The 24,186-nt window shown below is 44.6% G+C and overlaps 1 protein-coding gene across 3 annotated transcripts; it reads left to right on the forward strand.

Annotated features, from left to right (window-relative positions):
- Positions 1 to 315: 315 nt before the first annotated feature.
- Muc13 (mucin 13, cell surface associated) lies at positions 316 to 24,186 on the forward strand. Of its 3 annotated transcripts, none has more exons than XM_070030012.1 (12): positions 316 to 390; positions 4,455 to 4,643; positions 6,827 to 6,991; positions 9,634 to 9,753; positions 10,753 to 10,859; positions 11,751 to 11,806; positions 13,159 to 13,319; positions 17,592 to 17,718; positions 18,276 to 18,313; positions 20,142 to 20,226; positions 20,747 to 20,948; positions 22,860 to 24,186. In XM_070030012.1, exons 1-11 carry the CDS (start codon positions 345 to 347, stop codon positions 20,946 to 20,948), a joined length of 1,296 nt encoding a protein of 431 aa, XP_069886113.1. In that variant the 5' UTR covers positions 316 to 344; the 3' UTR covers positions 22,860 to 24,186. The 3 variants fall into 3 exon arrangements, with proteins under 3 accessions (XP_069886113.1, XP_069886112.1, XP_069886114.1); XM_070030011.1 differs by lacking the exon at positions 22,860 to 24,186 and adding an exon at positions 21,342 to 22,583; XM_070030013.1 differs by lacking the exon at positions 22,860 to 24,186 and adding an exon at positions 21,342 to 22,583 and having other exon boundaries at positions 17,598 to 17,718.

Here is a 24,186-nt window from a genome sequence, read left to right on the forward strand (position 1 = left end):
TGGCATATGATTGTTTCACGGGACAGTGACCTCTGAAAAGGTTGTCATTTCATAGCACTTAGGCTATAAGAGATTTATCAAATCCACCCTTCCCAATCCTTCTTGCAAGAACTTTGAAATCAATTTCAACATATAGTAGACTGTATTTTGGACTTTGTTTCACGGCTTAGATCTCAAAGCTGGGAAGAAGGCTGTCATAGATGATCAAGTTGTGACAACTATAGCCTTTGGCTGCTTTGACGTCAGTTGATGACTGGACTTTGGACCTAAAGGAGAGTTAAAACTCAAGGCCACCAGCGAGGGAAACCATTTCCTCCTTGGATTACCAAGCCAGAGCAGCTAAAATGAAAGTCTCCCGGTGTCTCCCTCTTCTCCTCCTGGTGACTTTAGGTAAGAGACATTTGAATTTTAATTCTTCTAATCATGTTGTGGTCTATGAAACAGAATCGGCAGGCTGGCGGCTACCGGCGGCCCCCTGCGTGGGGACCATTTTGCAGATGAGATTTTCAGTCTCACTCAGCTCAAAAACACAGGCTGTTTCATCTGTGATGAGAGGAGACAGCGTAGGAATAAAAGAGGTCTGTGGGCTCAGACTTCGGGGTTCAGTAAACAGGGGCTTGCCGAAGGACAGATAGGAACAACTTAGAGCCAGTCAACAGTGGCTCCCACCTGTAATCCTAGCTATTCTAAAGGCTGTGACCTGAAGGATCATAGTTTGAGGTAAGCCTGGGCAGAAATATCCATGAAATTCTTAACTCCAATTGACGAGCAAAACACTCCCAATTGGAGACATGGCTTAAGTAAGCCCAATGCCTACTCCTGTAGAAGAAATTGAATCCATTCCCATGGTCAACAGAAAGTTTAAAAAAAGAAAAAAAGAAAAGCCAGGCTCATTCCTGTAATCCTAGCTACTCAGGAGGCTGAGATTTGAGGATTTGGGTTTAAAACCAGACCAAGAAAGAAAGTCCATCAGATTCTTGTCTCCAACTAACCACCAAAATCTGGAAGTGGAGCTGTAGCTCAGTTGGTAGAGCTCCAGCCTGGGGGGGGGGGGGGGGGGGAAGCTAAGGGACAGCTCCCAGACTCTGTAGTCAAGCTCAATACCAGCATCCCTCCCCTTCCCATCTTTTTTCTTAAATCAGTATACTTGGATTTGAGTAGGGGTGACCATGTTGATGAACCTTCTGGTGGGTAGGTGCTCCTGTTCTGAGCTGGAGAGAGTCACCGGGGTGAGATGCTCAGCTGTGTATCTGAGGGATGAGAACGGGCAGATGTGTGTGAAATAAAAAGTGAATGACAACTGAGTGTAGTGGCTGACACCTGGAATCCTAATCACATAGGAGGCAGAGATTAAGCGATCATGGTTCCTGGCTAGCCCAGCTATAAAAGTTCATGATGTTCTCTCTCACTGTGTGGCTGGGTGTGGTGGTGCATACCTGCCATCCCCAGTGACTCACCGAAGCAGAAGTAGGATCTGCGCCCTGGCTGGCCTGGGCAAAGAGTAGACTCCACCGCAAAACAGTGCAAAAAGGGCCTAGAGGCCTAACTCTTAATATGGTAGAATTTCAATCTGGAAGCGAATACATCTCTATTGTCTGCCTTGGTTACAATGAGTCTGAATTAGTTGTATAAGTTTTTTTTAACCAAAAAAGAGCAAAAACTTTTTTTAATAACTTGAATGTTAGGAAAGACAGGAGAAAAAGTGGCCAGGGAGACCATGTACGAGATGCATATTTGTTTCTTATTTAAACAGATGGCTTGTACCCTTTTGGACATTGTGCTGCTGCTGTGTTGATAAAAGGTTCTAGAATCAGAGGGAATCAAATGATTAAAGCTAATTTCACTATGCTGATGCTTTCACATGTTTCTATTAAGTATAGCTTGAACCAAAGAAATTATTTTATAATTCCTCTTGGGTATTTTTTACTAGATAATGTAAGCTAAGCATTTCAGCTCTAAACTATCTTCCTTGAAATCTATACAACCCTACATACATGTATTTCTATATTTTAGTCAGAAAACCTCTCCAGGTGTGCCATTCAGTTCTGTGTCTACCTACAAGAGCACGTAGTGATTTGGCATCAGTGAAGCACCTTTGTGAAGCATTGGGCACAGGGTCAACATTGGGAAGTCACAGAAGAGGGGTGCCAGTCACACTGCCAGTAGTTGACTGTCTTGTCCCTAGAAGAGTGAGGAATCTCCCGTATTTAACCCTTCTGAATAACCGTTTGCTAAGCCTGTGTCTGTGCTAAAGTTGCTCACAGACCCACGGAGGAGTCAGGTAGCATCTTCATTAGCTCTCTATGTTCTTTTTTTTTTTTTTTTTTTTGCCAGTCTTGGGGCTTGAACTCAGGACCTAGGTTCTGTCCTTGAGCCTTTCTGTGCTCAAGGTTAGAACTCTACCACTTCAGCCACAGTGCCACTTCTGGCCTTTTCTGAGTAATTTATTAGAGATAAGACTCTCACGGAGTTTCCTGCCTAGAATGGCCTTGAACTGCAGTCCTCTATGTTCACAGCCTCCCAAGAACTAGGATTACAGGTTTGACTCGGGCTAGTTCTCTATGTTCTAGGGCTTATGAGTTGCTTCCTCTACAAACCTTTTCTTTAGTAATTTGTATAACCATCAATACCAGAGCTCCTAGAGACAATTAGGAGATGTATCACTGGATTATTAAGAGGTTATATTGCCAGGGGCTAGTGGCTCACACCTGTAATCCTAGCTACTCTAGAGACCAAAATCTGAGGATCACAGTTCAAAGCCAGCCCCAGCAGGAAAGTATGTGAGACTTTTATCTCCAATTAACCACCAGAATATCAGAATTGGTGCTGTGGCTCAAAGTGGTAGAGTGATGGCCTTGAGCCAAAGAGCTCAGAGACAGCACCCAGGCCCCGAGTTCAAGCTTCACGACCAACACACAGAGAGAGAGAGAGAGAGAGAGAGAGAGAGAGAGAGAGAGAGAGAGAGAGAGAGAGAGAGAGAGAGAGAGAAGTTATTGTTCCAAATGTAAGTGTTCAGCAGTCTCTAAGAGCTACAAAAATGTAACTTTTTGTTTTTGGTACTAGTTGTGCAGCTTGAACTCAGGGTCTGGCACTGTCCTTTAGCTTTTTCACTCAAGGATGGCACTGTACCACTCGAGCCACAGCTCGAGTGGTTAATTGGAGATAACAGTCTCTTGGATTTAGTTGTGTGGGCTAGCTTCAAACTATGATCCTCAGATTTCGGCCTCCTGAGCATCTAGGATTACAGGCATAAGCCACCCATTCCTTGCTTGAAAATGCAACTTTGATGACCACTATGGCCCTTTGGGAAAATATCATTTATTTATCTTATACTTTGAAAGGTCCTTGTGGCTGGGTGCTGGTGTCTCACACCTGTAATCCTAGCTACTCAGAAGGCTGAGATCTGAGGATCATGATTCAAAGCCAGCCCAGGCAGGAAAGTCCCTAAGAGACTCTTATCACCAGAAGAAAAACAAAAAAACACAAGAAAACCCAAAGTGGTGGTATGGCTCAAAATGGTAGTAGCAAAAAGGGCTCAGGGACAGCTCCCAGACCCTGAGTTCAAGCCTAGTGACTGACTGACTAAATAAATAAATAGTCCTTGTGTTTAGAATTATTAATAGGGAAATATACAAGAAAAGACTGTGGTTCCAGTACTATTGGCTAACTTAGGAAGAAATTTAATGTTTTTTGGAGGGGGAGGGTTTGGGGGAGGGCCGGTCTTGGGGCTTAAACTCTGGGCTTGGGCGCTGGTCCTGCACTCTTCAGCTCAAGGCTAATGCTCTACTGCTTGAGCCACAGCACCACTTCCGGTTTTCTGAGAAGTTTATTGGAGATAAGAGTCTCACAGACTTGCCTGCCTGGGCTGGCTTTGAACCTAGATCCTCAGATCTCAGCCTCCTGAATAGCTAGGATTACAGGCGTGAACCACTGGCCCCTGGATTACTAAGTTTTTAATCAAGTATTTTTAATGTAATTATTCTTTACTCCCTCAAACTTTCCTTCCCTCTTATCAGCAGAGAAAAGTGCCCTAGAGTGGAAAACTGGGGCACTTGCTTTCCTATGACTTCCTGGTGCCAACAGCGCCACCTGGTGGTATTTTTCAATTACCTGAGAGCTGATGAGGACTCCAAAACCAGATTGACAGTTGGGCAACTATGAGCACCAGTGATGTCAGTTCTTGGTATTCGAGTTAGTAAATATTAGCTATTATTTGGTATATTTTCAATAACCTTCATTTTTACATGTTCCATTTCAATTTTTGTGTGTTTAGAAGTAGTCAGATATTTCCATTTTTAACATAGGCATATATTCCTTCTCCAGAAAAAAAAGCTGAATACCAATTAGCATCAGGTAACAATGACTGCTTTTACTGGTTTAATATGTTGTCTTCTGAAATGTGGTGTCTTTGTTCCTCAGCCCAAAGAATCTAACTGTTGCCTTTTTATTCACAGCTACAACAACTATTCTTTCCTCAGCTACTGAAAATTCAACCGATTCAACAAATGATACTTCCACACCAGGTCCTTCTGTAACTCTACCGCCTTTATCTGATAACATCACACTGACTCCATCCACTGGAAATTCTTCAACTGATTCCAGCAATAATGTGAACGATTCATCAACAACACCTGTACCACCAGGTACCCATGAAACAGCCCCACTCCTGATAATAGTACTGTAGGGAACACTACTTTGGTATCCTTCCCAGGAGGGACTTCCAATAGTGGTCCCGTCACCAACAGCTTAGACTATAGTACTACACCCAGAGTTCATGCTGCTGGTGTCATTCCCACCCAAGGTTCCTCGTTGGGTGTATAATGTGTACAGCGTGGCAGCAGAAGGAAAATGGACTTCTTCATCAATCTGAGTCACAAAGACCTGTAGTGATAGAAGAGATCCTAAAATTGCTTCCCTTCCGTTCTTTTCTTCCCTTCCATCCTATCTCAAGCCATTTGCCACATGTGAAATATGTTTTTTATGAATGTGGATTTTGAAAAGCTACCCTATGAGCTGGGAAGATGGCCCATTAGTAGAGTGCTTGCTTTGCATGCATGAGGCCCTGGGTTTGATTCCTCAGCACCACATAAGCAGAAAAAGTTGAAAGTAGCACTGTGGCTCAAATGGCAGAGCACTAGCCTTGAGCTGAAGAGCTGAGGGATAGCACCCAGGCCAAGAGTCCATGCCCCATGACTGACAAAAGCAAAAAGAAAAACAAGGGAAAAGAAAAGAAAAGAAAATGGGATGATCACAATGTAGAAATTGAGCCAATGGAATTTGAACAGGAAGACAAGAAGCCAAATAGCAGCAGTGCTGGACAGTCCTGGACATGATCAGGGCCATTGTCCAAAGGCCAGATGTTTTGGGGATACTAAGAGATAGGATTAACATGAAGCTGGAGTTATTGGGACAAACATCTTCCACACCTTTGGTCTCAAGCAATGGTTGACAAACTCTTATCAGTAAAGGCCAAAGGGTAAATAGACAGCCAGAGTCAATATATAAATAAATGAATTTGGCTGTGCTCCAATAAAACTTTATTTACAAAAAAAGAGTTGGGCAGATATGATTCTTGATCTATAGTTTGCCCACCCTGGTCTAGAAGAATCCTCAACCTTTGTAGCTTGAAGAATCTAGAGGGCTTGGAAGGTAGCTTAGTGGTAGAGTGCTTGCCTACCATGTATGAAGCCCTGGGTTTGATTCCTCAGCACCACATAAACAGAAAAAGCGGGAAGTGGCCCTGTGGCTCAAGTGGTAGAGTGCTAGTCTTGAGCAAAAGAAACTCAGAGACAGTGCCCAGACCCTGAGTTCAAGCCTCAGGACTGGCAAAAAAAAAAAAAAAAAGAAAGAAAAGAAAAAAGAAATTTAGATAAAACATGCCATTTCTCAGATGGGGAAATTGAGGCCCAATGAGAGCAGTGACTTGCACAAGGTCAAAGAGGACATTAGTGTCTCGCTGTGGCTCTGACAGCTTTCCCAAGCTCTTCAGTAGATATAGGGAATGGATAGTTAAGCACAAGTAGAGCTCAGAGCCTATATCTAAGACAATGTTCCTCAGCATTTTTTTTTTTTTTTTTGGTCAGTCGTGGGGCTTGAACTCTGGGCCTGGGCGCTGTCCCTCAGCTCTTCAGCTCAAGGCGAGCGCTCTACCACTTGAGCTACAGTGCCACTTCCGGTTTTCTGGTGGTTTATTGGAGATAGGAGTCTCACGGTCTCTCCTGCCCAGGCTGGCTTTGAACCGCGATCCTCAGATCTCAGCCTCCTGAGTAGCTAGGATTACAGGTGTGAGCCACCAGCGCCCGGCTGTTCCCCAGCATTTTTATATTTAGAGAGGTTCTCTAAAGATGGGTTGCAGCTGCACAGTCAGCTCCGGTAGAGTCAGGAAAGAGTTTCTTCCAGCCCTTTCTGCCTTCCCAGACCTTCTCTGAGACAGGGGAGGTAGTTGTCCTATGTATTGGCCCTACACTGTCTGTGGTAGGTGGGCAAATAGCTTCTCTTCATTTTGACACATTCATTTAAATGCACTGGATTTAATCCATTCGTAAGGGGTGACTGAGTTAACTGGCACAAGACCTCTAACCTTCATTTTTACATGTTTCACTTTAATTTTTGTGTGTTTAGAAGTAGTCAGATATTTCCATTTTTAACATAGGCAGATATTCCTTTTCCAGAAAAAAAAGCTGAATACTAATTAGCATCAGGTAACAATGAGTGCTTTTACTGGTTTAATATGTTGTCTTCTGAAATGCGGTGTCTTTGTTCTTTGTTCCAAAGAATCTAACTTTTGCCTTTTTATTCACATCTACAACAATTATTCTTTCCTCAGCTACTGAAGATTCAACCGATTCAACAAATGATACTTCCACACCAGGTCCTTCTGTAACTCTACCGCCTTTATCTGATAACATCACACTGACTCCATCCACTGGAAATTCTTCAACTGATTCCAGCAATAATGTGAACGATTCATCAACAACACCTGTACCACCAGGTACCCATGAAACAGCCCCACTCTGATAATAGGACTGCAGGGAACACTACTTTGGTATCCTTCTCAGGAGGGACTTCCAATAGTGGTCCAGTCACCAACAGCTTAGACTATAGTACTACACCCAGAGTTCATGCTGCTGGTGTCATTCCCACCCAAGGCTCCTCGTTGGGTGTATAATGTGTACAGCGTGGCAGCAGAAGGAAAATGGACTTCTTCATCAATCTGAGTCACAAAGACCTGTAGTGATAGAAGAGATCCTAAAATTGCTTCCCTTCCGTTCTTTTCTTCCCTTCCATCCTATCTCAAGCCATTTGCCACATGTGAAATATGTTTTTTATGAATGTGGATTTTGAAAAGCTACCCTATGAGCTGGGAAGATGGCCCATTAGTAGAGTGCTTGCTTTGCATGCATGAGGCCCTGGGTTTGATTCCTCAGCACCACATAAGCAGAAAAAGTTGAAAGTAGCACTGTGGCTCAAATGGCAGAGCACTAGCCTTGAGCTGAAGAGCTGAGGGATAGCACCCAGGCCAAGAGTCCATGCCCCATGACTGACAAAAGAAAAAGAAAAATAAGGGGAAAAAAAGAAAAGTTACCCTAGGAGATTGTTGAGAATAACTCCCGCTTCTTTAGATCTGTATAAACATTGGCTATGCTACACCAATCAAGGGAAGTTGTTTTTACCCTGATGTTAATTTAAGATAGTGGGATGATCACAATGTAGAAATTGAGCCAATGGAATTTGAACAGGGAGACAAGAAGCCAAATAGCAGCAGTGCTGGACAGTCCTGGACATGATCAGGGCCATTGTCCAAAGGCCAGATGTTTTGGGGATACTAAGAGATAGGATTAACATGAAGCTGGAGTTATTGGGACAAACATCTTCCACACCTTTGGTCTCAAGCAATGGTTGACAAACTCTATCAGTAAAGGCCAAAGGGTAAATAGACAGCCAGAGTCAATATATAAATAAATGAATTTGGCTGTGCTCCAATAAAACTTTATTTACAAAAAAAGAGTTGGGCAGATATGATTCTTGATCTATAGTTTGCCCACCCTGGTCCAGAAGAATCCTCAACCTTTGTAGCTTGAAGAATCTAAAGGGCTTGGAAGGTAGCTTAGTGGTAGAGTGCTTGCCTACCATGTATGAAGCCCTCGGTTTGATTCCTCAGTACCACATAAACAGAAAAAGTGGGAAGTGGTTCTGTGGCTCAAGTGGTAGAGTGCTAGTCTTGAGCAAAAGAAACTCAGAGACAGTGCCCAGACCCTGAGTTCAACCATCTCTATCTTTCCAGTGTAAGAGACTCTCCCGGCAGCTCACAAGACTGTCAAACCCTTAAGCTAATCTGAACACAAAGCCTAGAACCTTTCTGTCTGACACATATGGTGACAATTGCCAACAAAAATGATCATTTGGCCAATTGTCAAACTTCCCTCCTCGGATCTCACTAGGTCCTGGGACCAAGAAAAGATCTTATGCCTTGTCTGGCCCAGGAGTCTAGGCCAAGGCTGTGGAAACCATTGTCATGTTATTGTCACCATTTATTCAGTCTGTCCAATCAGAGAGCCAGAGGCTGGACTGATCACTCCCCTTGGAAAGGTCACTGTGTTGATCCACATTATTTTCTTTATTTGTTTGTTTGTTTTATTTTTGATCGTGGGGCCTTAACCTCTGGGCCTGGGTGCTGTCCCTGAGCTCTTTAGCTCAAGGCTAATGCTCTTCCACTTGATCCACTGCACCACTTTCCCTTTTCTGAGTGGTTTAATGGAGATAAGAGTCTCACAGACTTTTAGGTAGGAGATGGCTTTGAACCACAATCCTCAAATCTCAGCCTTCTGAGTAGCTAGGATTACAGGCATGAGTCACCTGGGCCCAGCATCAAACCATATTTTATCCTTTACTTTTTCCTCCCTTCCTTCCTATGGGTATATAAACCAACTATGTTCATCAGAGTATGGTGTATAGTTTCCTTTAGGAACTTTTGGCTATGCTTTCTTGCAAGATGATTGTTCAGCCACCTAAAAAAAACATACCCTTTTTTCTCTAAAAGTTTGTAGGGACTCTAAAAGATTTTCTAGAACACCCAGAAAATCTAAAGGGTCTTGATTCCTTGGCATGAGAACAAAAAAATTTTTGTATGTATCAGTCCTGGAGCTTGAACACAGATTCTGGGCACGGTCCCTTAGCTTTTTCACTCACGGCTCCTGCTCTACCCCATGAGAACCATAGCTCCATTCTGGCATTTTGGTTTGTAGTTGGAGATCGAGTTTCACAGACTCTTGTGCCTAGGCTGGCTTTGAACTTTGATTCTCAGAACTCAGTTTTCTAAGTAGCTAGGATTTCTGGAGGGAGCCACCAGTGCCTGGCTAGCTGTTGTTCTGTTTGTTTGTTTGAAGTCTCTTTGTCAGCAGCCCTTTGTCCATTTGTCTCTAGCCTCTGTTGTCAGTGAGGATTTGGCTTCAGAGTTTCAGCAATGGACCTTCCTGAGACCTAAGAAAGCATGTGTTTGTTTCTAGATTATCTGAGGTGTGTGGTGGAAGCACACAGCCAGAGAGTAAACAGGCCAGAAGGTTGAAAAACGTGTTTATAGTGTTATCTGCTATCACCTCTGTGGATTTCTAACCTCTTCCTTCTCCATCCAAGGTCCCAGTGACCTGTGCCAAGGGGACCCCTGTGGCAGTGCTTCCTGCGTGCAACTAAACAACGCACATTTCTGCAAGTGCCCGGAGGGATATTATTATATCTCTCTAAACTGCACAAAAGGTGAGGTACAAGGGGCTGGGAATGTGGCTTAGTCGTAAACTGCTTGGCTAGCATGCAGGAAGTTATGGGTTTGATCCTCAGTACCACAAACACAGAAGACGATGGGATTGGCGCTGTGCTGGCCTTGAGCAAAAGAAGCTCAGAGACAATGCCCAAGCCCTGAGTTCAAGCACCATAACTGACAACAAAACAATGTGATTTGCAAGCGCTGAGCATAGTGGAGCTCCACATCTCATACCTTAAGTGGGCTTTAGAGAAAACTTGAGATGATGGTGAATAGAGTCTCTAGGATATGAGAAGCAAAAAGAAAAAAGCTGTAGAGGCCTCGAAGGGCCAGTCATATGAGGAAAAGGCTGTTATTACCTTGGACCAACACACACCCAGTGGGAGAGGAGAGGGACAAAAGCAGAATTGCAGACTGGGCTGGAAGTCTTGGGAAGATGAAGTTCTTTCCTCCCGGGTTTCCGGGGTGGGGTGATAGAAACTATCAAAGACCATGTGACCACAAAGACTGTGTCTACACTGCGCTGTTGAATCATGGGACACGCGTGCACTGGGAGCTTGGCTTTTCTTTTTAATTTTTTTGTCTGAGGTTTAAGCTCAGATGCTGGAGGTCTTGCTTAGCTTTTTTCTTTTGTTTTGTTTGTTTGTACTTTTTTTGGTCGTGGGGCTTAAACTCAGGACCTGAGCGCTGCCCCTGAGCTTTATGGCTCAAGGCTAGGATGCTACCACTTTGAGCCACAGCACCACTTGTGGTTTTTGAGCAGTTAATTGAAGATGAGATGCTCATAGACTTTACATGTACCCTGATCCTCAGATCTCAGACACTTGAGTAGCTAAGATTACAAGTGTGAGCCCCACGCAAGTCTGCCTGGCATTTTCGTCCATCAGGCATTGTACCACTTGAGACATAATACTTCTGCTTCTCGCTTTTTGCCAGAATCAAGTCCCACAGACTTTTCCATGAGCTACTACAGAGAGATTCTGCTTGATTTTCAGGAACGACATTCCTCAGTGAGATTACAGTAAAAGTAGCTGACACATCTGGCTTGGATGAGAAACATTCTTTGAATTACCAAGAGTTACATAATCAAATCACTACATTTGTAAGTATTCTCCACCTTCCTTTCTCTAGATGAGTGGTGGTTCTCCTGTGGACCTGGAGAGGGTGGGGTCTTCAGGTGGTGCACACCAACTCTGTTCCAGAGGTTCAGGAAATGAAAGGCACCCCTCCATCTTAGCCCATTCACAGGGCTTCTCCTTGATCTTCTGCCTGAAGTAGAGCCCTTGCCATGGCAGAGGCCCTGGGACTCTTGCTCCAGCCAACCCTCACCCATTGTTGTATAAACCATTCATATAGATTTAGATGAAGAAGAAGCCTAACACTATTGTAAAGTAAGTTATTTCAGGGCATGCAGCTCAATGGGGCTGTGGAACCCTTGCCTAGTATGGAAAGGGTCCTGGGTTCAACTTCTACCATCAGGGTAGAGCTCAGTATGAGAGTGCCTGCTTGGCATGCACAAGGCTTTAAGAGAAATCTGAGCACTGCCGTAAATAGATAAACCAATGAAGAAATCCAAAGAGCTGGCCCTGGTAGCTCCTGCTATGATTAATTAATTAAATAAGTAAAACAATTCTCAACATGGAAGAGTGCTATGCACTGCTGTGGCTCAGATGACTCATGCCTGTAGTCCTAGCTATGCAAGAGTGTGAGATCTACGGATTGCAATTGGAAGCCAGCCCAGGGAGAAAAGTCCACGAGCCTCTCATCTCCAAAAAGCCAAAAATGGAGCTGTGCTCAAGTAGTAAAGCACTAGCCTTGAGCAAGCAAGCTCAGGGACAGTGCTCAGGCCTCAAGTTCAAGTCTAAAGATGAGGAGTACAGTAGAAAAAGAAGAACTTGCCATGAACCTTAAACGGCCTTAGAATTGTATGTTCTAAACCTAGATAATCATGTTTGAATTTGTTTTACTTTATTAAACTTATTCTTTTCCCCAGTTTTCAGATGCACTGAATGATACTGATTATAAACAGACTGTGATTGCTCAAGTAAGGTAAGTCTGCTCTAGACTGCTGGGTGCTTTGGAGGCTCGGAGGTGTTTGCTTCATGTCTCGTCTTCCTCTGAGTTTCCCCATGTGACATGAAGGTCTTCTCATGGCAAGTCTCATGTACAAGCAGGTGGTTAGACAGGTCATTGCAGAGAGGAATGTGCATGCCAGCCCTGCTAAGGTCACACTGACTGTGTAGCCAGGATGGAAGGGTGTGGCCTAGAGAAGGTAAGAGGCTGATGGTTGCTCAGCAACTTGTGCCTGTGGTCCAGAGCATCATCTGGACCAGCTTGTTTGGAGTATGCATTGCAGGCAGGGAACACCCTGCCCACTCACACACAGGATGACTGAAGGGCTAGTAGTGAGCTGCTTCTGTTGAAAGAACAGTGTTGATTGAGCCTTCAGCATGTGAGACCAAGTGAATTCTCTTGAAGTTAGCAGTTCCGCCTCAGCCTTCTCTGAAGCACATGAATACATAAGTTTTCAAGCCAAGAATGTACAAAGATGAGTGGAGCTGGACAGAAAAGCAGCATGTGGAGTGTTTACATTTTCTGGTCTATTGTTGTATTAATTCGTAAAAGGTGTGTCCAATCTTTGTGGATCAGGAGAAGGCGGGAGCATACACAATTGGCCTTCTGTATGCATGGGTTTCTGATTGGAGGATTCACCGAGCTGCTCTGAGAAAATATTTCACAGCTAAAATCTATTCTTGTTAGGTGTGGTAGCTCACACCTGTAATCCAAGCTTCTCAGGAGACAAAGATCAGAGAAATCATGGTTCTACAACAGCTGAAGCTAAGAATTAATGAGAACCCCATCCCATCTCATTCAATAAGCTGGTCATTGTGGTATTTTCCTGTAATCTCAACCATATGGAAGACTGTAGATAGGGGGATCTTGGTTCAAGGCCAACCACAGGCCAAAAGATAAGACCCTATCTAAAAGAAAGAAAAAGGGCTGAGAGGGTGTCTCAAGAAGTGAGAGAAACTGATATCGTCACCATCCTGCTGAAAGTGACAGCTATTAGGTCAGACATTTCTCCACATACTTCTGGTTAACTCTAAGCTCCCAGACCTAACAAAGTTTATCCCCAACTTTCCCAAAAATAAGTAGCCACGATTTTCCTACAAACTTTTCCAACAGGACATTGTTGTGTTTTTCCCCAGAGATTTTCCCTAGGTACACATGCAATTGAAAAACTCATAGTGAAAGATTAATATGGTTCAGGACTGGGCCTCCGTATGTGGACCCTGGTTATGGGTCAGGACTACGGGTCAGGATGAGGGCTGAGAGATTTGAAACCCTATTCATTTGTTGGCCCTTCCGTTCTTCAAGTGACAGGCTCCTTTCCTTTGCAGTGTTCTCAGTGGGTCAGCAAGATCCCTAATGCGTGCTTCAGGTCAGGTGCGGGCTTCTGTTCAAAACATTTTTGCAGAAGATACAAACCAAACTGAGTCCACTGTGTCTGTTCTCATTCTCCGGGCAGCAGAAAAACACCCAAATATTTCAGTTTATAATAGTAAGTATAATTTGGTTAAATAACTCTCCTCAAATACAAAGGTCTACCTGACTTTTTGTAAACCTTTCCATTGTAGGTCAGAAGGGCCAAGGGCTACATGATCAGAACCCATGGCTATCTGCTGACTTTAAATCTGTACCTTCCATTCCTGTCACTTGCCTCCTGTTCCTTTCTAGCTGTGTCCCATGTTATCACATTGACATCATTAGCATTCTCCTGGGAAGTACAAACCAGACATGTCACCTCTGGGCAAGGAAATAGGAGGAAATGAGAAATCAGAAGGATCACATCAGCTCACAGCTTTACAAATGCATATAGACAAACTCACCCTCTTCAGTGTAGCTGTCAAAACTAATGTTTATATAAGCTGTACTAGGGACCATCCCAAATCTTAGTGTCCTAGAATATCAATATATCCTTATTGTAATGTCTCTGGCACAGATTTTTTTTCCCCTAGGGCTGGGCGCTGTCCCTCAGCTCTTTAGCTGAAGGCTAGCACCCTACCACTTAAGCCACAGGGCCACTTCCAGCTTTTTTTCTGCTTATGTATTCCTGATGAATCGAACTGAGGGCCTCATGTATGCCAGGCTAGCACTCTACCACTGAGCCAACTTCCCAGGCCCATGGGTTAGATTTCAACATGGCTCCTGGGAGAGGCCAAGGTTGACTGATCTCCACAGGGCCTGGTTAAGCATCTCTCACTACACACACACACCACACACACAAACACACACACACACACACACACACACACAGTTGGGGTCTGGCATCTCTCAGATGGCTCCATCTCAGCTCCACACAGTGTTTCCTCCTCTAGCAGGCTAGGGTAAAAGACTTTCAAGAGCAGCTAGAAGATAAACTTCATTGTACAAGGGTTTCTCCAGCCTCTGCTTTATCACATGTATTACTCTCCTAAGCAGCCAGGCCAAATGGTAGGAGGAAGTGCTGCAGAAAGGACCTTGTGAAAGGGTGTCAGGCCAGAAATGTAAGAATGAGTTGATGAGATTCCCCACAGCAGTCATCTTAAGCTCTTCACCCTAGCAAAGGATCAGTTAGCACCAGCTCCAGAGGGGCTGTTGTGTGTCCTGTCTTCCAAGTGCAAATGTCACTGCTGGACCGTAGTGCTTTCACTGGCTTCTTCAGTGCTTCTTCCCTGCGCTGCCTCTGTCCATTCTTCTTGTCCCTCTCTGCCTTCCTCCTTTTTCTTTTGCTCCTTTTATGATTTATGCCTTAAACATTTAAATGTTATTGTTGTTGTTACTTATTTATTGTTATTGTTATTGTTGTTGTTGCCAGGCCTGGGACTTGAACTAAGGGCCTGGGCCCTGTCCCTGAGTCTCTTTGTGCTCAAGGCTTGCATTCTACCATTTGAGCCACAGGACCACTTCCAGTTTTTGAGTGGTGAATTGGAGATTAGAGTCTGCCTGGTCTGGCTTTGACCTGTTTCCCTATATCTCAGCCTCCCGAATAGCTAGGGTTACAGACATGAGCCACCAGTGCCCAATGGTTTGATTTTTAATGACTGTAACCCTCAGACCTAATCTAGAGACTCATTTCTCTGAAATCATGAGCAAATCCTGCTCATTTATAGTTTTTCACCACCTTTTCTATTTCTTTGAAATATTGAAAAGATTCTCACCAGGACCTTAAAAATGTTATGGGAGAAAACACTGAGAATTGTATTAGAGAATACAGTGGTCCCATCCGCTGGCAATTTGATTGTCTTTTAACAGCATACACCATTTTTTTCCATCTAAGTGTAATTTTCCAGCAAAAGGTCCTAGAGCTGCATACATGCACGCCCACACACACATACATGTGCATGCACACACATCCACACACATCCACATTTTTCTTTTCACTTTAGTCCTTTTTTCTTCTTTGTTGGAGCTTTTCTTTGGGGGGGGGGTTCCGTCGTGGGGCCTGAACCCTGGGCCTGGGTGCTGTCCCTCAGCTCATCAGCTCAAGGTTAGCGCTCTACCACTTGAGCCACAGCGCCACTTCCAGCTTTTTTCTTTTTGCTTATGTGGTGCTGAAGAATCGAACCCAGGGCCTCAGGCATGCAAGGCAAATGCTCTACCACTGAGCCACATTCCCATCCTGGGGTTCTCTTTTTTTTTTTTTTTTTTTTTTGTCGGTGGTGGGGCTTGAACTCTGGGCCTGGGCGTTGTCCCTCAGCTCTTCAGCTCAAGGCGAGCGCTCTACCACTTGAGCTACAGCGCCACTTCCCTCTTTTTTTTTTTCTGGGGTTCTCTTTTTAATTTGGTTTTCTCCTCAAAGTGTTTCTCATCTCTCAGGTTTTCAATCCTCTGACCCTCCCCTAGATTTCTTACAACTCACATTTGCATTGTTGCAGATAAAGCCTCTCACCTTCTTGAACTACTTTTTTTATCCTCCAGAGTCTCTTGCAGTGGAATTAACACTTCTTTCCTGACAGTGTCAGTGTTTTCTCTCTCAACATCTATAGTATGCATGTCTGTGACATCTCTGATGTCTCTTTGTCCTTGCCTGCTAAGGGGCTGTCACTTCTAAAGTAGCAATTCACACAGGCAGAATTCCTGTCCCCTCCCCCCATCTTATCACACACTCTGCTTCTGACTAGCTCAGACTTACAGCACTTGTGAGGAGGCGGAGGGTCTCCATCAGCATGGGAACTGGCCAAGAACAACTAGTATATTCCTCCAGATAATATTGGGAAAGCTGGTCACTGGTGGCTCATAACTGTAATCCTAACTACTCAGTTGAGATCCTGAAGATCATGGTTCAAAGCCAGTCTGGGCAGGGAAGTCTGTGAGAATTTTTATTTCCAGTTAACCAGCAAAAAGCTGGGAGTGAAGCTATGACCCAAAGGTAGAGGGCTAGTCTTAAGTGAAAGACCTAAGGGACAGTACCCAGGACCCTGAGTTCAAGTCTAAGTACTACCCTCCCCTCAAAAAGGATAATATTGGTAGTCCCCACCCCCACCCCATGAATGCTCTGTTTTGGCTCTTGTGAATAATTGTGAAAACATTTGATCCATGTCCTGAAGATTTCTTTTTGGTCGATGCCTCTCAACATCTTCTACTCTGAGACTCAGCATGAGCTACAAGAACACAAAGCAGCCTGATATGGAAATAAGCAACTCAAAGCTCAGAGGACAGCACCTTTTCTGCTGCCAGCTTCAGTGGCAAAATAGATTCTCTTTTCTGTACCAAAAGTTGTAGAATCTCCTTTTTTCTTTTTTTCCTTCATTTCTTATTTTTCTCTCTCTTCTTTGTCATTCTCTTTTTCTTTCCCTTGCTCCCTTTTTCCCTCTCCCTTGTCCTTCTCTCTTCCCTTCTTTCCTTCCTTCCTTTTTTGTTCTTGTGGCAGGACTGAACTTGAGCTCAGAACCTCAAGCTCTTGCTGATTTTTTGCTTAAGACTGGCACTGTACCACTTGAGCCACACTTCTACTTCTGATTATTTACTAGTTAATTGAAGGTAATAATCACTCTGAGATTTTTCTGCCCAGGCTAGCTTTGAACCTCAGTCCTCAGATCCCAGCCTCTATGTAGCTAGGATGATAGGCGTGAGCCACCAGCACATGGCTTGCTACTCTATTGTCTTGCTGAACATATTTTTTTTATTTGTACTTCTTACAGGGATGGATCTATGTGAATCTGTTGGTTGTATAAATGATAGTAGTAGCTGCATTAATATTTTACAATGTAAATGCAAACCTGGGTTGCAAAGACCTAACGAGTTTTCTACTTGTAATGGTTAGTATTTTAAATGTTCTTTGCAGCTCATTTGCTCTCCTTTTTTGCATTTGCAAAATACAGACTTTACAACTTGGACTTCTATATACATTCCAAAACTGAGTGGTATGAATTTTGGTTTTGCACCAGAACTCAATCTGGGCTAGGAAGTGACTTATGTGCATCTTTGCAGAGTATGTCTTAGTAGAGGCAATGGCCATCTGATTTTACTTAGAAAAAAGCAATGTGGAAAAGATGTTTTCTTCACTTTAGGGTTAAAAAGATTGTTTCCAGCCAGGTGCTAGTGGCTCATGCCTGTAATCCTAGCTACTCAGGAGGCTGAGATCCGAGGATCACAGAGGCCATCCCGAGCAGAAAAGTTGATGAAACTCTGTCTCCAACTGACCACCAAAAAAGGCAAAATGGAGCTGTGGCTCTAATGGTAGAGTGCTAGTCTTGAGTGGAAAAAACTAGGGCCCCAGTTACTGGCACCAAAAAAAAAAAAAAAAAAGAATTGTTTTTGAAAATTCCTCAGAAATCATTCTGCCTTGAAGCTCTAGGTCTACATTGTCCTGAAGACTGCAATGCTAAGAACAAAAAGCAATGTATACTGGACAGCAATGGAGCCCCCCTGTGTGAGTGCCTGCCAGGCTACAAGAATGACAAAGAGTTCTGTGAAAAGTAAGAGAAATCACCTTGTTTTTACCTAGTGGGGCTAGAATTTACAAGCAACATACAGGGGAGAGCCAGGCAGCTGTGAGCCGGCAGAGCTGGCAGGTGTGGACAGCGTCTTCCTCTTCTTCTCCAGTGGTGTCTGAGCATTCCCTGTGTCCAGGAACCACACGAGATAGAAGCGAGTGACCCCACACCGTGGGAAATGTATTAACTGTGCAGTTGCAGAGGAGGGAACTGGCGCTGCCTGCAGATGGCATGCCAGTGCTGACAGAGCGGGAGCACGTGGCAGGATTGTGTGGCATCACCTCGAGAGGGTCTCCGTGCCTCTTGCGCTCTGTGTCACCTGGGTGGCTGAGTCTTCCTGGAGGAGCAAGAGGCGTCGTAGGCCTAACTAGAAAGTATTCTTCTGGAAAAAAAAAGAATGGAACATAAGGAAAGCAAGAGAGAGAAGGAGCTGGGGAGGGCAGAAGAAAAGGAGATAGAAAAGGAGAAATGGAAGTAGCGTGGGACGGAGACTCCAGCACACTCTCTCATGTATTTTCTCATTCTTCACCCTATTCCAGGTGTCCATTTGGCTACAATGGAAAGGACTGTGAAGACCGTGAGTACAGATGTTGTGCTATTATAGATAAGGCGCTGGTGGCTCACGCCTTTAATCCTAGCTACTAAGGAAGCTGAGATCTGAGGTTTCAAGCCAGCTGAGGCAGAAAAATCCATGAGACTTGTATCTCCAATTAACCATCACAAATGTTAGAAGTGGAGCTGTGGCTCAAGTTGCAGAGCTGTAGCCCTGAGAAAAAAAGGCCCAGGGACAGCACCCAGGCCCCGAATTCAAGTCCCAAGACTAAGGCAAAATAGACAAGTTACTAAACATCTGAGAATGGAACAAGGACCCCCGTGTTAATACCTGGTTCGGTCTGGCTTCCTTCATCAAAAAAGTCTGTAACTTGTCTTCTGGGCCCTGCATTCCATGCTTCTCTTGGGTTCTGGGTGCCAACTCTGCTTTGGAAATCACAGAACTCAGGCTCAGTGTGGGCTCAGGCCTCAGGGCCCATTTCAATCCAAAGAGCATCCTAAGTCATTATGCTGATGGCCCACATCAGCTAAAATATGGATGCTCTGCTACTAGAAAGGATAAAAGATCCATGTATTCCAAAAATGGTTGTTGTAGGAGAGCAGGCCTGGAAATCAGACATTAGTTCTGAAATCTTCTTGCCTTCATTATTTACTGGCTTAGATGTCATCTTGCAAATTCAATTGCTTCATCCCATGCTAAAGCCATCTCTCACCCAGACTGGAACAACGCAAACTTTAAACATTTGGTAATTTAAACAATGCATTCAGTAAAGCTCAGTGATCTGAAATTGCCTATGAGCACCAGCTTTGTGCCAGTGCAAATAGTACTGGAAGCACTGTGCCCACACTCACATGTGGAGGGCTTGATTGCCAGAACAGTTCTGCCAAATCATTTCTTCCTTCTGGCTCTCAGTTTCCACATGAATAAAATGATAGATTTAGCCGGGCACCGGTGGTTCACTCCTGTAATCCTAGCTACTCAGGAGCCTGAGATCTGAGGATCACAGTTCAAAGCCAGCCCAGGCAGGAAAGTCTGTGAGACTCTTATCTCCAATAAACCACCAGAAAACCGGAAGTGGCACCCTGGCTCAATTCACCTTGAGCTGAAGAGCTGAGGGACAGTGCCCAGGCCCAGAGTTCAAACCCCACAACCACCAACAACAAAAACAAAGACAGATTTGGAGCCTGTGGCCTTTCAGGTCCTTGGAGACTTCATTGTGGGTGGTCCCATGAACCCAGGATTTTTTTTTTGAGGGGGGCGGGGAGGATGTATTTGTGGCAATGGTGCAGCAGAAAGAGAGGTCTAGGGTATTAGCCATGGCTTCATTGTATGTTTTCTTTTACAATTTCAAGCAAGATTTTAAAACTACAATGGGTGAACTTGATTTGACTGACATTCATTTCAATATGTAAGACTCTGAGTGCATCCTGTCGCTGCTTTTTCATGCTAAGTTTTTGGGACCTGTGAGTGTACACACTCGTAGTTGGTCGTGAGGCCAGCGTTGAAGGTGCAGGAGCAGAATGGATGTTAAGGGACCTCCAGGCTCTTCCCTCACCAAGACCGTTAAGCCATGGCCTGGCTGCTCTGTTAGCCACAACCTCAGCCCCAACCTTGTCCCTGGGCTTGTGGATAAAGGGGAGGCGTAGAGAGCAGGTTAAGGCGATGAGGTAACGTGGGACGTGTGGGACTCATGTGATCCCAGCTCCTACAAAGCCCAGGAGTGGGCTGCCACAGCTGATGAGCCACCTACCCAGCCCGGCTCTGCAGGGTCAGAGAGCAAAGCATGAGCAGCCTCAGACCTGGGAGACAGAGGCCAGTTTAAGGGAGTCTAATCTATTCTTTTCCCTTTCAGAATTTCAGCTGATCCTCACTATTGTGGGTACCATTGCTGCCTTCCTCATCCTTGCCTTGGTGATTGCCCTCATTGTCTCTGTAAGGTAAGAGGATGGAGGTACCACTCCCACACCGGGCACTGCTTTCCAACTGGTTTCCTCTTGTGGACAGGGGAGGGGAATCAAGGGGGGAAATCTCCACCACCACTGACTCATCTGTCTTTGTCATACCTTCGTTTTCCTCTGAGTATATAAGTATATGTGATCCTGGAAGTAGAACAGACTTTAAAAAATCACCATAAAATGGTGCTGTAATCCTAGCTACTCAGGTGGCTGAGATTTGAAGTTTGTGCTTTGAAGCCAGCTCCAGCTGGAAAGCCTGTGAGACTCTTATCTCCAATTAAACACCCAAAAGCTGGAAGCGGAGGTATGGCTCAAGTAGTAGAGTGCTAGCCTTGAGAGAAAAAAACAAAGAACAAAAAATGAAAGGACAGCACCGAGGCCCACAGTTCAAGCCTCAGTACTGGCACACCACCCCCCACCCCCCCCAAAAAAAGAGTGTTTAACATTTATGTCAAGGAGTCTTCTGCCATTGTCAGATCCTAATTCTTATCATTGCTTTCAGATCAAAGAACAAAGGCAAAAACATAGAAGAACAGCACTTGATTGACAATGACTTTCAGAACCTGCGCCTGCAGCAGACCGGCTTCAGCAATGCTGGAGCAGAAGGGAACATATTCCCCAAAGTCAGAACCTCGGCCTCCAGAAACATTCCTGAACAGAACCCATACATCAGCCAGAAGAGTATCCCGCGCCCCGACTACTAGGTGAGCCCTTCTGTTTGGCTTTGCAAATTGAAATGCTTAGGACAGCAATGGGGCGCGCGTGCACGTGCACACACACTCACCCACACACACACACACACACACACACACACACACACACACAAAGTATGTCTTCATCTACCCATCGCTACCCCATGGGATTTTTGTTGGTACTAGAGTTTGAACTCAGGCCTCCATACTCAATACTCAATTGAAAATGTAAAAGCAAAAACCAAAAAAACCAAAACAAAACAAAAACCCTCCCATAAGGAAGAATAGGGAAAAAGCTGAAGAAAACAAAAATATTGTTCAGGACTTACAGATTTAAATTATCTCATGTATGTGTGTTAGGACTGATTTTCTAGGAGACTTATCTCTGTTAATCTCTCTGTCTAGAATGGAAAAAAAAAATGTGGACGCCTCCATCTCTCTAGCCATATATACCATGAGTTTGAGATGCAGATCGGTGAGCAGCATGAAGCTCTGGCCTCTGGTATTTCCTTCTGGCCAGCACCGTCAGTCCCTCTAAATGCTGACAAGGATCGCAGCTTGTTAAAGAAGTACCTGTGAAATTAAATATGCATATGTGCTACCAGCACTTGTAACATAATTGATTTTCTCCAATCTGTACCCAGTACTAAGACAGTGGTTGGGTTTTGTTCTTTTCTTGATGGCGACACAAGCATTTCCAGTGTGGAGGACACTCCCAGCATTCTTCGAGCCTGGGAGATGGCTGCTCTCTTGAATTGCAACTACAGAGGTGGATACATGACCTGATCCTCCTGGGAGCCTGGTACACCAGCCCTGCAGTGGAGGGAACGAAGGCATGATGTTTCTTAGGGTGCAGTGGACAGGTTAGAATATGGATGCCACCACTCTTCTCCTTCCCAGTATGGATTTAGCCATCCTTGAACTGCCAGGAGTATTTGTGATAGGGCTTCACTTCAAGAATGGGAAAGAGGTATTCAACATTTTCAAGAGTTATACTGGGAATGTAAGAACTTTTGGATGTTAATGAGAAGGCTCAGATTAGAAATATTTCCAGAATGTGATATGGAGTTTGTGAAAAGCTAATGGGTATGAGAGGCAGAGGGTGAACAGCCTGATCTGGGCTAGCAGGGACTGATGTGGTGGGAAGATGAATAAGAGTAGGCACCAGGTTCCACCTCCTCCCTTGGGGTCTCTCCTGGGAGCAGATGGGCTCACCCTAGTGCTGTTCTGCCCAGACAAAGAGCCTGGGAACTAGATAAAAGCCGGAAGCCACCAGTGATCAGTGTGAGCCCCTTGACATGATAACCTTTCTGTGTGGCTCAGGGTCAGAGATGTGTCCACAAATCCAGATGCAAAGCCTCATGGTACAGGTTCCAGACAGACTTCATTTAGGACCCATTCTGCTCTGGTGACAGAGGCTGGCTGTAACCACCAACACCACACACACACACACAAAATACATACTGATGGGGCAACCACATACCGCATGTTCTTTTTTTTAATGTTAATAGTGTCATATATATACATATATATATATATATATATATGATAGCTGATGCTCTTGTAAGGTATTTTTATTTGCTATTATTATTTGTTCTTAACTGTCAATTGTGGAAGGAAATGCAATAAAGTATCTTTGGTAGGGGCTGTTCTTTGTTGTGTAGAGGGCTTTGGTAAGCCATACAGTCAGTTTTATTTTAAATAGCAAATGAGCCGCGTGCCACACTGGAGTGATTGACATCGACTGTCCTCACTAGGGAAAACACCCAGAATAATATTCTAATATGTTGTAGATATATCCCACTCCTACTCTATGATGAAGCAGCCAAACAGTTCTGGCTAGGTTGAGTCCACTCCCAAGCCCCAGGGCAGACCCTGGTGAGCTCAAGCTAATCAGTGGATTTCTGTCCATGTTTTCCACAGAGTGAATACCTGGAATAAGTGGATACGACTAGAGGAGGCCTCAACTTTGTTAGGAAATTTGGAGGATGAGAGACTCTTCTGGAGAGCAGAAATGGGGACTGGAGGCTTTGGACTGCTTCAGTTCTGCTGAGCACATAACTGACTTCCCAGATGTGTGCCCAGAGAAAGAAGTGAGACTCTACCTTAAAAATAACTAGTAAAAGCCGGGTGCTGGTGGCTCACGTCTGTAATCCTAGCTACTCAGGAGGCTGAGATCTGAGGATCGCGGTTCAAAGCCAGCCCGGGCAGGAGAGACCATGAGACTCCTATCTCCAATAAACCACCAGAAAACCGGAAGTGGCTCAAGTGGTACAGCGCTCGCCTTGAGCTGAAGAGCTGAGGGACAGCGCCCAGGCCCAGAGTTCAAGCCCCACAACCGACCCCCCCCCCAAAAAAAAACAAAAAAAAACAGTAAAGGGCTGGGAAGGTGGCTCAGTGGTAGAGCGCTTGCCTTGCATGCTCAAGGCCCTGGGTTCCATTCCTCAGCACCACATAAGCAAAAGGAAAAAAGCCAGAAGTGGCGCTGTGGCTAAGTGATAGAGCTCTAGCCTTGAGCTGAAGAGCTGAGGGACAGCGCCCAGGCCCAGAGTTCAGGCCCCAGTACCGGACCCAAAACAAAACAAAACAAAACAAAAAACTAGTAAAATCAGGACTCAGCCTAAAAGTACCTAGCAATGTGAGGTTCTGAGTTCAAACCTGGGGTGGAAGTAGGAAGAAGATCATAAGACTCAGTGTCAACCAATAAAAAAGAAAAATCTGGGCACAATGATGTGTGCCTGTCATCCCAGCTCTAAAAAGCATTAAATAGGAGGATCACTATCCAAGCTGGATGGGGCAAAAAGCAAAACTCTATTTGAAAGCTGATAAAAGCAAAAAGGGCTGGAGGTGTAGCTGACGTGGTAGACCACCTGTCCAACAAGCATAATACTCTGAGCATAATACTCCAACAAGCATAATACTCCCAATAAAAAAAAAGACCTACTTCATAATTATCATGAGAATGAAACAAGTTGTGAGGCACAGGTGTTATACCTGGCTTACAGTGAGCGTCCTCCATGAGCTGATGAATACATACTACAGAAAAGGGTTGAGCTGAGAGAACTACAAAGAAATGGAACCCAGCCTTGATCGAACAATACCTGATGCCTCTGAATCTCCTTTGCTGTTAGGCCAATTTGAGTAATTGCCTGTTATTTGTTGCTGAAAGCGTTGTCACTGATACTACATGTGTTTACTCTTGTGTTCTCAAGGGCAAGTGGAATAAAATTGGGATAAAAGTGGAATAGAA

Source organism: Dipodomys merriami, unplaced genomic scaffold (genome assembly GCF_024711535.1).
Source record: "Dipodomys merriami isolate MVZ:Mamm:240054 unplaced genomic scaffold, mDipMer1.0.p SCAF_2, whole genome shotgun sequence".
Classification (NCBI taxonomy): Eukaryota; Metazoa; Chordata; class Mammalia; order Rodentia; family Heteromyidae; genus Dipodomys; species Dipodomys merriami.

What these genes read in the sequence shown, in the direction of transcription:
- Muc13 (XM_070030012.1), top strand. Translation starts at nt 345, where the DNA reads ATGAAAGTCTCCCGGTGTCTCCCTCTTCTCCTCCTGGTGACTTTAG. An exon ending in AAATATTTCAGTTTATAATA is followed by an intron (nt 13,320 to 17,591) that starts GTAAGTATAATT and finishes TCTGCCTTGAAG; the next exon opens with CTCTAGGTCTACATTGTCCT. An exon ending in GCCCTCATTGTCTCTGTAAG is followed by an intron (nt 20,227 to 20,746) that starts GTAAGAGGATGG and finishes CATTGCTTTCAG; the next exon opens with ATCAAAGAACAAAGGCAAAA.